The sequence below is a fragment of the Anastrepha obliqua genome, chromosome 5 (assembly GCF_027943255.1).
Source record: "Anastrepha obliqua isolate idAnaObli1 chromosome 5, idAnaObli1_1.0, whole genome shotgun sequence".
In the NCBI taxonomy this organism is placed as follows: Eukaryota; Metazoa; Arthropoda; class Insecta; order Diptera; family Tephritidae; genus Anastrepha; species Anastrepha obliqua.
In genome coordinates this window covers 31,781,114-31,793,950 of record NC_072896.1, presented here as the reverse complement: position 1 = coordinate 31,793,950, position 12,837 = coordinate 31,781,114, and the positions used below count along the sequence as shown (strand labels likewise).

Genomic DNA, 12,837 nt, shown 5'->3' with positions numbered 1-12,837 from the left:
GCTAGCAATTTTTTTTTTGTTACTTTTTTGCGCTTTAATCTTTGGGTGGGCGGAAATTTCCAATGAAAAATGTTTCTGGCACAAATACCTCTTCATATGCTTTTGCCCATACTCGTCGTGTACCTACACACATATGTACATACTTAGTACTTATGCATGTATGAGTGTACATTCGTGCGTGCACCATTTGGCTTTTGTAGTCTCCATCAGGCGTCGACTTATTGAGTTTTACTCTGTTGGTGCATAAGTTGCATGTAGCAAGCAGCAAAAATCGTATGTTGCATGCATGCCAAATTTCGACCAAAGCAGATTTCAATTGCAGTAATACAAAGGCACTTACATGCGAGCATTTTCAGCTTCTCTATATGGGGAAGTACATACGTGTGTATGTATGTATGTGTGCGTGTTTGGGAAAAGTATTCGTTATTTGCATCCATTCCGCTTACGGGAAATTGTGGGCTATATTTTGATTTACAAAATTTTTTTTCAATGACTGTTTGGTGCAACAAACTACAACGGAGTTTGTAAATTGCATTTGTTTTTTTTTGTCTTTAGAATTTTCGAAAAGCTTTCAAATTTCGGGGTTATTTGGAAATATTTTTTTTTTATGGAAAAAATAGTGGCACCAAATAAGAAAACATGAAGGAAAAATATCACAAATTAAAAAATTCCAATTTTTTGCAGCCCAGTCCGATTTATCTTAGTTGTAGTCTTAGTTTTAATATTTTATATTGAAAAAATATGTAGACGATACTCATAAATTTAAGTCGGCTTTATTTTCCTAGTTTTGATTTTCTGAATAAACGTTTTTTTAAGATGTGAGAGGTAGTTAGTTTGATCATTTCCGAATACAAATATCGTGAAATTATTGATTTAATTGATTTATTGACTTTAAGTCGCTTTTACTACATAGGGAGAAAGGCAGTTGGTGCTTATAGAAAAATAACCACCTGGATAGCTAGGTTAATACACCATTTTGGGTACTTTTAATTAATTTAAAAGTATTTGTAGAACAAGATCAAGACACTCGCCGCAAATAGGAGGAGGAGCTAGGCCAAACACCCAAAAAAGTGTAAGTGTCAATTATATATATATATTAGGCCTGGTCGATTTGTGGGGAATCAAAAAAATCGCCCATTGCTCTGTGAGAATCATATTCTAGGGATCAGAGTAAGAAACTTTGCCGAAGGAACCATACCTCTAAAACGAATTCTGATGTCCCCCAATTTGGTTCGAAATTTTAGTGTATTTTGTGGGGAGGCAAAACAATCGCCCATTGCTCTGTGAAAATCATATTCAAGGGATCAAAATAAGAAACTTTGCCGAAGGAACCATAACTCTAAAACAAATTCTGATGTCCCCCAATTTGGGTCGAACTTTTTAGTTTCTTTTCTCATGTAAAGGCCAAAAATGGTGATATTTTGAAATGATTGTATGGGGAGCCCCCCAGGGAAGTTCCAGGGGATGTGCCACTGCCATGGGTGGATCGGCGGTCCAAAGTTAGTGGGGGTCGGTCATACATTTGGACTCGATTGGAGCACTCTAAATGGGTAAAAGTGGGATTTTTCGTTCGACCCAAATTAGGGGACATCAGAATTCGTTTTAGAGGTATGATTCTTTCGGCAAAGTTTCTTATTTTGATCCCTAGAATAAGATTTTCACAGAGCAATGAGCGATTTTTAAATCGACGCGCCCTAATATATACATATATATAAATATATGTAATGTTATTTCATTTCACTTAACTTTATTTCATTTCATTTCATTCTAATTAATTTGTTTTGATTTAATTTAATCTTGGTTGGTTGGTTGGTTTAAGGGTGACCCCGCATCGGAGTGCCACATAGACCGCAAGTTGGGTCCGTTGTGTTGTCCTAGAGCTCATTACGTTATATGATTTCCCCACCTAACCGAGATTTTTATTGTGGATTTTGGTCAAAGATATTAATTCGTTTCGAGAATTTGATGAGAGATTCGATTTTCAGGTTCGAGAGTACTGAAAGCTTGTCAATTGTTGGAGAGCCAAAAAGAGCGAGGCGACTTCTGGCTAAACCGGGACAACTACACAGCAAATGTCTGCTCGATACTTCCTCATCTTCGTCCTCGCAGTATCTGCACAGGTCGTTTTGAGGAACCCCGAGCCGACGTGCGTGAGTGCCCAACAGGCAGTGGCCGGTGATAAGAGATATTATATGCCTTAGTTCGTGTTTCGAAAGACTTATAAGGGTTTTTGTCTGTTTCAGATTGTAGGATGGCCAGATTTGTCTGGTCGTAAAGCAAGTTCATTTAATCTTACTTTATTTTATTTAATTTTTTTTATCATTATATTTTATTTTTCTTTTTATTTTATTTTATTTTATTTCATTTTTATATCTTAAATGCTGGAAATGTTTGTATCTAATATCATCAAAAATTAATTGACTGCTTGGGAAACAAATAGTTTTGCTGGCCTTACTTCATTTTATTTAATTTTTTAACATTTTTGTATATTCCTTTAATATTGTTTTAATTTTTTTACATTTTGTTATTTTTGAAATATTTTTTTGTACATTGTTTTATATATAATTCTTTTATTTTATTTCATTTTTTTTATTAATCTTACCTTATTTTACTTATTGTTACTTTTTTTAGCAAATTTTTTATTTATTATTTTTTTATTTTCATTTATGTTTTTTATTTAATTTGCGTGCTTTTTATTTTATTTATTTATTTTATTTCTTTTACTTTATTTAAGTTAATTTTATTTTATAAAGCCTCATTTTAATTTATTTTACAATATAACATTTTTATTTCAATTTATTTATTTAATTTTTTTTTACCACTTTGCTTGTTTTAGTTATTTGGCTTATTTTATTTTATTTTGTGTTATTTTACCTAATTTCATAAAAAAAGATTTTTTTATTTAATTGAATTTCTTTTTATTTCTTTACAATGATTACAAACAAGGGGAGATCGTTTAGTACATAAAAACTGAATTTATCTAACTGTGGCGGCGACATTGATTACGTGTGTGACATTAAGACCGGCTCACCCGCATAAAAAATTCAAAATATTAAAAATGAAAGCAAACAAAAAAATTACAAAAGAAAAACAAGGCAACAAAAAAACCAAACGACATAAGACAAAAAAAAAACAAAACAAGGTTATTTCATTTTATTTCTTGAATGCGTGTAATGTTTGTTCTCCTTCACAAATACACCAAAAAAATAGAAAGTACAATACAAAAAAATAAAAAATTAAACAAGACAACAAAGAAACCATATATCAAAAAAGCACAAAACCGGGTAATTTTATTTTATGTCCTAAATGCTTGTAATGTTTGTTTTTCTTCACAAATACACATAAAAAATATGTAGGTGTACTGGAAAATAACAATTTTGTTGCTCTCACTTTACTTTATTTATTTTGCATCTTTATTTTTCTTTTATTTTATATTCTTAACTTGATTTGTTTTATTTTATTTATTTCCATTTTATCTTAATTCATTTTGTTGATTTATTTTATTCATATTACTTTTTTATTTTAATTCCATTCCACTCCATGCAAGCCATGGGACATATTTTCTATGACGGCAGCTCGATGGTATGTCAGCAAAGAAAACAAAGCAAAATAAATTAAAAAATAATAATAAAAAAATAAATAGAAAAAATAAAAAAACAAAAAAATTAAAAATAAATAAAATAAAACAAACCAAAAAAATTAAAAATAAATAAATAAAAACACAAAATATTTAATTAATTTTACTTAATTTTATGTCGCAACATCCAGATAATATTTGCTATTTTTATAATTTGTTTTTATTTTCTTTTATTTTACGTATTTCCTAACTAAGGTAAAATAGTTTATTTTGTTGATTTAATTTATTTCATTTTATTTTAGTTTTACTATATTTGAATTTATTTAATTTTCAAAACGATTTCGAACGGGACATTTTCGAGGTGCTTTTTTTAGTCAAGCAAGCCATGGGACATATTTAATGTGGCGGTGGCCTTGATGATATGAGGAACAAAAAAATCAACGAGAAACAAAACAAAACAAAAAAATAGAAACACTTCGAAAACAAGTTTTATTTTATTTAATTTTTCTCTATTTTATTTTATGCCTCAAAAATTTTAAATGTTTGTTATTCTTCATTTAATGTTTTATTTAATTTTTTTTTTGTTTTGATATTTTTTTAAATTTCGATTTAACCTAGTTTTTTCGTCTATTTTCATTTATTTTACTTATTTCCATTTTCTTTACTTTATTTTGTTGATTTATTTTTTATTATTTTTATTTTAATTTACTTCATTTTCAAAACAATTCCAAACGAGATGTTTTTTTTTTCATGCAACCCAACTTGCAACAACGGTCTTGCTGATATGTGAGGCAAAAAGAACAAAAAGCGAAAACACAATCAAAACGAAAACAAAACAAAAGAATAAAAAACAAAAAGGAATAAAAAAAAACAAAAAACATCACAAGTTTTATTTAATTTAATTTTACTTTATTTTATGTCTCAAATGCTCAAAATGTTTGATAATCTCTTCTAAATTTTTATTTAAATTCTTTTATATTATTAGTTTAGTTTAAATTATGCTTTGAGTTTTTTTTTATATATTCATATTTTCTTTCTATTATCCGATATGTGAGGTAAAACAAAAAAAGCACAACAAAAAAAGCACGACAAAAAAATTATTGTTTTTTAATTTAATTCTATTTTATTTTGAGGCTCAAATTTGTTCTCCTTATCTCAATTTTTTATAATCTTTTTTTAATTTTGTTAAGCTTAGTTGTTATTTACTTTAGTTTATTTATTTCCATTTTGTCTTACTTCATTTTATTGATTCATTTTATTTTATTTTTATTTATTTCATTTTATTTTACTACATTTTATTATTCTATTTTTTTGGTTTTATGTTTTTCACATCCGACGTCAAAGTTCATTTTTTATATTCACTCACCCGAAACAAATGAAATTTCCGACAGCATAATCCATTTCACAGCAAAATATAAATTGATTTTCAAATATCTACCAACACGATGATGCAATTTGATGGTGACATCTCGCGCGTGATCCATTATGGTGTCTGGCATGTAAGAGAATTGCACCGGTTCACCGGAGAAATGACGGCCACCGATGCTAAAGAAGACTTTAGCGCGCACGAATACCTTAAAATGGATATGAAAAATGAGGAAACAAAAAATTAAAGTGAAAATTTATGGAAATATTATTTTCATATCCTTTTAATTTACTATTTGGTATTTAAAGGCGTTTGCAAAAAATTTAAAAAATAATGTTTTCAAATTTGTTGGAGTACTACTTTAAATTTGCTACTATTCATTTTCACAAGAATTGTTTTGTTATTAATTTTCATGCTGCCGGAGGCTGCTTGTAAGCCTTAAAAAGCTATTTAAGTTTTGTCTAAATTTTGTTGTAACAGTGCGCTCTGGAAAATCATAATTCTAACAATTCGAACTAGACATTCTTGTGTGAGCATTGCTTTCGTTTATTAATCAAGAAATAATTAACTTTTTAAAAATACCTTAACTACTCTTACCTGCACGTCCTTTGTGAACATATTATTCGTGTGCAAAATAATTGCACTAAAATTTCGTACTGCATCGAATTCGAAAACAATTTCCACAGGCTTGCCATTTAAATCAGGTGTATCATTGCGCCAGCCAATCCACTCGTAGCCTGGAAATAGAAAAAAAACAAGTATAAGTAAAAGGTAGCACAAAATTAATCACCCTATCGAAGGGTTTGTAATTTTGTTGCACGTCAATCATTTTTGGCACTTGTGAAATACTCGTACACAGCTAAAGAATACAAACAGACAAGCAATGACAAGCGTAAAGGTGAAATAGTAAAGATTTCCATCACTCAAAATACTTTTTTTAGTGAAAAAGTTGCTCTAAAATTAAGATAATTGAAAACGTGTTGACTGAATAGTACTTTTTGATTTTAACTAGAAATTCTATTTTGATTCATGACTGTATCCATTCGAGTAAATAATCTCTACATCTGCTCAATGTCATCTTATAAACATTAAAGATCTGATGAGCTGAACTGTTGGCAAAAGCGCTAAAGACAAATTACCGGTGTAAGCTCCTAGCAACGGTAGAACGAACGAACGGCACCTCTGAAAGTTGTGTCTGCCTACCGCACAGTATCAAGGCCAGCTACCCAAGTGATAAGCGTTTCAATACCGATAAATTTACTAGCCTTCAAGAGGAAAAAGTATGAGCAGAAGTAATGTAAATGGTGTACGTCGATAAGCCAGCAACAATTCAAGAGCTAAAGTATGAGATAATTCGGCACATTAACGGCATAGAACCTCAATTATGCCTCAGCGTCATCGAAAATTTGGACCATCGGATGGAGGTGTGCCGCCGGCGCGGGAGCGGCGGGCATTTGGCCAATATTTTGTTCCATACGTATATTATCATAATAAAGAGAAATGAGAATAATTTCCTAAAACACTTGTATTTTATTTAAAATCAACACCGGCCCTTGAAGCTTAACCCCCTTTAGATAAGGAACTATTTGCATTTGGTGGTCTTTGGAGGTGTGCCGCCGAGACCGCGGCGGCTATTTGGCCAATATTTTATTCCATACGTATTTGAGCCATACCAATATTATCATAATAAAGAGAAATGGCAATAATTAAAAAAAAAAAAAATATATTTTATTCAAAATCAACACCGGCCCTTGAAACTTAACCACCCGTTAGCTTAAAAGGAACACAACTGCTTTAGAAAACTATGGCACACATACCTATTGACAAGTTTTATGTTTTTTTTCATTTAATTTTAATATTTCTTTTATGAAAACAGAGTTTATTCTGCTATAAAAGCCATATAAATTCAAGTTTCAAATGTGGTGTGAACTTAAAAAAAATTTAGCAAATGTTCAGCAAAATATCGCACTTTTTCCTCCGAATTAAAAAAAGTTGCAGATACGCAGTTGAGGGACCATTAGCTCCATTGAATTTGGGTATAAGTGCAAGTTTTAAGTGCCTAAAAGTTTGATTTTTGAGAATTTTTTTTTTTGCTAATGGTATTGCCTATTTTCTTCCATATGAGAAAAAATTCGAGCATACTTTTGTGATAGAACAGCGGACGAAGAATACGAAGATCTAAAAATCTACTTAAACATTTGACTTCTTTATAGCAAAAGCAATGTGCAATAATTTTTATTAAAATTAGTTAATTCTTTTTTTTCATTTCTTAATTTTAAGGGGGCCTGGTGTTCTAGAGCACGAAAATTTTACGTATTTTCATGATTTCATTTGTCATTAAAAATAAAAAATAAAAACGATATTTAAACTTTTCCTGTTTATTACTGCATCTATTGAGCATACAATTTTTTTTTTATTAAAAAAAAATATTTTTTATTATAAAAATGCCGCTGAAGATGACGCTCTCGAAAACTCTGACCCGGACGGTACAGGTGATTTCGAGACTTCTACTCATCTGAAACACAAAATTCAAGAAGATTCTTAATCAGAAATAGTGCAGTTACGGTCGGAACTATATTAGCACAAATCGAAAAAATTAAAAAGTGACAAAATGGCGCGGTTTTGAAAAAAACTTCGTAAAATCGGGTATTTCTCCACTACATAGTTTTTTAATGTGAAAAATAGTAATTTATTTAAATAAAATGATGATTATAGTTCGAATGATAGTCATACATATTCAAATTTCAAGTGATTTGGTTAAATTTTTTTTCATCCCTGCCGTGCCGAAAAAAGTCGATTCGAGATAAATGAGTTTAAAGTTTGAGGTACAGGAGTGCACGGACCGCTCTCAACCTAGTTAATAGGTTGTAGAAGGTATAATATTGAGAATGTCCACATGAAAATTCCACCGTATATTCTTAAGATACCATACTTTCGAAATATCAGAAAAAAAATTGATTTTTTTTTTTAATTTCTACACCACCGAGTCCCCTTAAACTAAAATAGAAAATAAGTTTCTAGCAGCGGTGGAGCAATCGGAGTTAGGAGTATTTGGTTATTCTAGTTTCTAAAATCAAAAAAAATATATAAAACATTTCAAATACGTACTGTTTTCTCGATATAAAAACGTGAATAAATAAATAAACACTTCAGTTAGGCGTTTGGCCAAGCTCTCCTCCTATTTGTGGTGTGCGGCTTGCTGTTGTTCTTCTTCTTGGTGGGCGTGAGAGAGCGCTTCGGACAAATAAAAAATGTATCGCTCAGAAAGGTGTTTGGTGTGAATGGTATAAGTCACAACTTTGTTGGCATTTTTCCCTTCTTAAGTAAGTAAAGACTTACAGTCACTCACAACTTATTTGATACAGATACGATTTTTTTTAATTGCTCTATATTTCACAATACTTTGCGAAAATGGAAAAGCGGAGTATGCAGACATCGTACGTTTGTAGCTTACATATTATATATTTCTTCGCTTTGGACTCATTAATTTTCGAATTTTTCCTAATATTCACTTCTCTGCATGAAATCCCAAAATTTTGTTCATAAAAATGTTACCAATTTCATTGATTTTTTTCTTTTCTTTTCCTTTGCGACATTCTGCAGGATATTAAACTTGATGCTAAAAACAAATATTATTTAATTTCCAACTACATTTCTTGCTATGTTTTATGTGCATAAAATATGCTGCCCTCGAAGAATTTTCACCATAGAAACTTGTTTTGTTTTTTGGTTCTTTTGTTTTTTCCCACTTTTTTATATGGGAGAAAGCAGGTTAAATATTTCATTTAGAACGACAATATACCAACCACCCGCTGACAACAATGACTTTCAATAAAATCATAAATTCCAGCACATGTTAAATATTTTGGTAAAATGCCTTTGCAACCTCTCGCCTCCCGCTATGTAGCTCACCTGCACTACGCACCGTTGCTTGTGCGCTCCTTAGACGCATCGTAAAATTCCTAAAAAAGGAAAAACAACAGAAAACCAAATATGCATAGGCGAAGGCGTAGGCAAAGTGGGACAACACAGCTGAAAATAATTTGCTTTTCTTCTTGCACCCTCCCCCCTGATATGAACAACTGGAGCAAACAAAGTCAGCAACAAACTGTCAAATGACAATAAATGAAGTTTTTGGAAGTCAAGCTGGGGTGGTTGTCACACATACATCGTAAAGGTGGTAGGACTCAAAATTGAACGCCTGTAACGAAACGAGTGCGTCACGACATTTAAGCCTTTTATTTGCTCCCGGGCTGTACCACCCAATTAGGATGTGCATGTGTATGTGTAATAAAAAGGCTGATATGGCAACTTAAATTTTTGGGTGACAAACACGAAGCGCTGCAATGAAGAGACTTTACTTAAATTATGATATTAGAAGCGAGAGTGGGAGGGTCCTTCAAGATAGAATTTCTTTTTTTACAGTCATTTGTCTTGATGGCATCCATAGTTCTGTGACACATGTCAGATAGAAAGTTTAAAATATGCTACTATCAGTTTGATATTTCAGGAAAACCCAATGCAAGTAACTATGATTCACCGCCAAAATGATGGATCGGTTATTACAATCGTTCAACACAGCTCGGAATAAAGAAGTTAATTGAAAAATTTTAGTTAAGTGAGAAACTTAGTTTTTGAAATGTGTTGCAAAGATATTTTATATAGTTAGATATGAATTAAATTTATTTTTATAATAACTTCTACCGCAAAGAAAATAAATTTCCCGAAAATTTAACAAAAGGGGAAAGAGAATTTTATTAAAAATTAAAAGTACGCTAATACTTCTTTACTCACAGCCGTTCTACGAAGAAAAATTGATTTGATCGAAAAGGGTGAGCAAATGATTTTAAATATTTTACAGGGATGTTTTATAATATTTTTAGATAATTTTGTTTTATAAATTTCATTCCATTTGCTTTCGCAATCAAAAAACAGAAATTTCCCAAAAATTTCCCAAGGAGGGAAATTTGTAAGAGACAAGAAATTTTTGGTTTTTTCAGTTCTTACTTGAAGCCGCTTATGACTGCAAAGGAAAACAAAATTTTGTACCCCTATCCTGGAGTAAAGAAATCAAAAGGGGGAATTTTTCAAATTGCAACTAAACTCTCAACAAAAAAGTAAACAAGTGTCAGCGAAGAAAACAAAACTCATAAAAATTTGCCCAGATGGGATATTTTTAAAATTCCAACTAAATTTTCAACAAAATATTCGGCAATTTTAAGGGAAATATATCAGCATAGAAAATAAAGTTCCCTTGGAACTGCCCAGAGGGGAAATTTTTATAAAACTAATAACGTTTTAAACAAAAAAGTCAGCAAATGTAAGGGGAATATATCAGTAAAGAAAAATATTAATACTATGAATAAGTTCGTGCGGTTTTTTTTCGAAATTTGAATTTCGGATCATTCCCATGGCTTTTAAACGTTTGGAAATGGTTGATTGATCAACTCCCAAAGTTTTTGCAACCTCTTCTTGCGTTTGAGCCGGATCTTGATCGAGCAATTCCTCCAATTCGGTATCCATGAACTTTGGCGGCGCGGCCAAAATCACCACTTTTAAAGCGTGCAAACCACTTCTGGCACGTTCGCTCAGCTAGAGCATGCTCACCATAAACTTCCACCAAGATACGATGACTTTCGGCTGCTTTTTTCTTCATATTAAAAAATTCCCCGCAAAAACACATTATTTGGCACGAAATTCGACATTTTCAAGTGTGGTAAAAATATTGTTGTTTACGCTTCAAATAAAAAACTTATACTGACGTTTGTGCCTTACGACAGTAGCTCTCCAATGAATGTTTGGAAATGTGGATCGATGGAATAATAATCAAGTTACGCCATCTGTTGTAAAACCGCACGAACTTATTCGTTATTTTAATTATTTATTTTTTATTATTTATAAGTTCCCTAAAATTTGCCAAGAGAGGGAATTTTTGAAATATCAACGAAATTCACAAGAAAAAAGCCAACAAGTGCAAGGGAAATATATCAGCAAAGAAAATGGTCCCCTAAAACTCGCCAAGAGGGGAAATTTTTAAACCTTTAACAAAATTCTCCACAAAAAAGTCGACACGTGTAAGGAGGTATATCAGATAAAAAAATCCGTAAAATTTGCCAAGGGGGGAAACTTTTGAAATATCAAGAAAGTGTCCAATAAAAAAGTGGAAAAATGTAACGGAAATATATCAGCAAAGAAAATAAAGTTCTCAAAAATTTCCCAAGAGGGGAGATTTAAAAAATACCAACTAAATTGTCAACAAAAAAAGTCCAGAAGTGTAAGAAAATAAATTTCCCAAAAAAATTCCCAGGAGGGAAATTTGTACAAAAAAAAAAATGTTTGGTTCTTTCAATTCTTTCGTGAAGCCGTTTGTAGCAGCAAAGGAAAAAAAAAAATTTTAAGCCCAACTTCTTGAAGCCGTTTATAGCTGTAAACCCATCTTCCTTCCTCAATCAACTTTAGTATATACAGGGTGGCTGATGAAAGCCGCTACCAAAAAAAAATTGAATAACTTTTTTTCTTTTTAAGTTATCTGTTCCATTTTTGTTTTAATTTGCAGATTGATCTTTAAAATTTATTAAAATTGATAACTGGGACACGCAAACAAGAATTTGGATAGTCCACCGCTATCACGCACTGGAGTCCGTAGTTTTGCTACAGAGAGAGTACAGGCGGATGTTTGGCGGCGATCCCCCGAGCAGATGGACCATAATGAGACTGGTGAATAATTTTGCTGAGCAAGGAACAGTCGCAAGAAGGCCTTATCATCGAAACCCACCAGTTCGGACGGAGGAAACGATCGCTGCTGTAGCTGAAGCTATACAAAGCAATCCAAGGGTTTCAACAAGAAGCTTATCTGCTCAACTTGGTGTCAGCCGAGAGTTTTTGCAAACAATAATGCACAAAGATTTAGACTTATTTCCCTACAAAATTCAAATGGTTAACAAACTGAATGCAGCAGACTTGCCGATTCGCTTGGAATTTTGCCAGAAGATCCTGCAAATGGTGGAAGAAGACCAAAACATGTTAAACTGCCTTTTCATGTCTGATGAGGCCCATTTCGATTTAAACGGCAATGTGAACAAACAAAATTGTCGAATATGGAGTACTTCTAACCCACAGATATTCCACGAGACGGAATTGCATCCTCTTCGCGTGACAGTGTGGTGTGCGGTTTCTTCACGCTGTATTGTCGGGCCTTATTTTTTTGAAGAAAATGGTCACACCGTTACGGTTACTGGAGACCGTTATTTGAAAATGGTGAAAGAATTTTTCTATCCAGAACTACGCCGAAAGAGAATTCCTTTCAACTCTGTGTGGTTTCAACAAGATGGGGCAACGTCTCACATAGCCCAGACTGTTATGACAGAGTTGCGACGAAAATTTCCCAATAAACTGATTTCAAGAAACTCCGAATTTCGTTGGCCCCCCAGGTCGCCTGACCTTACTGCACCTGACTTTTTCTTGTGGGGTTTATGTAAACAAGAAGTTTATAAAACAAAGCCAACAAATTTGGATGAACTAAAACAATCCATTCGGGCAACAATTGCGGCTATTCCTGTCGCAACTCTCAAAGCAGCAATGAACAACTTTTTACTAAGATTCCGCACTTGTGTCAACGAGCATGGGGGGCATTTAAATTCAATTATTTTTAAAACTAGTTAAGTTAAATTTAATAAAATTTAATGACCTTAAACTTGAAAACAAAATAAATGAATTCCATACACTAAAAGAAAAGTTATTTGAGTTTCTTAATGTAGCAAAATTCATCAGCCACCCTGTACATATTTATTTTGTTTTATTTCCTCCTGTGGTAAAATATATTTAACGAGGAGTTTTTCCCGCTATGCATACATATACTCTCTTTAAAAGGACACCTCTCTTAAGCTGACAAATT

The 12,837-nt window shown here is 32.1% G+C and overlaps 1 protein-coding gene across 1 annotated transcript in view; it reads right to left on the bottom strand.

Moving 5' to 3' along the window:
• Positions 1-12,837, bottom strand: part of LOC129248687 (uncharacterized) — a 151,920-nt gene that overhangs the window by 44,977 nt on the left and 94,106 nt on the right. The window contains exons 6-7 of the mRNA XM_054888316.1: positions 5,541-5,680; positions 4,944-5,151 (exon numbers count right to left, since the gene is read on the bottom strand). Coding sequence (XP_054744291.1) covers positions 4,944-5,151; positions 5,541-5,680 — 348 coding nt within the window. The remainder of the gene's footprint in view (positions 1-4,943; positions 5,152-5,540; positions 5,681-12,837) is intronic.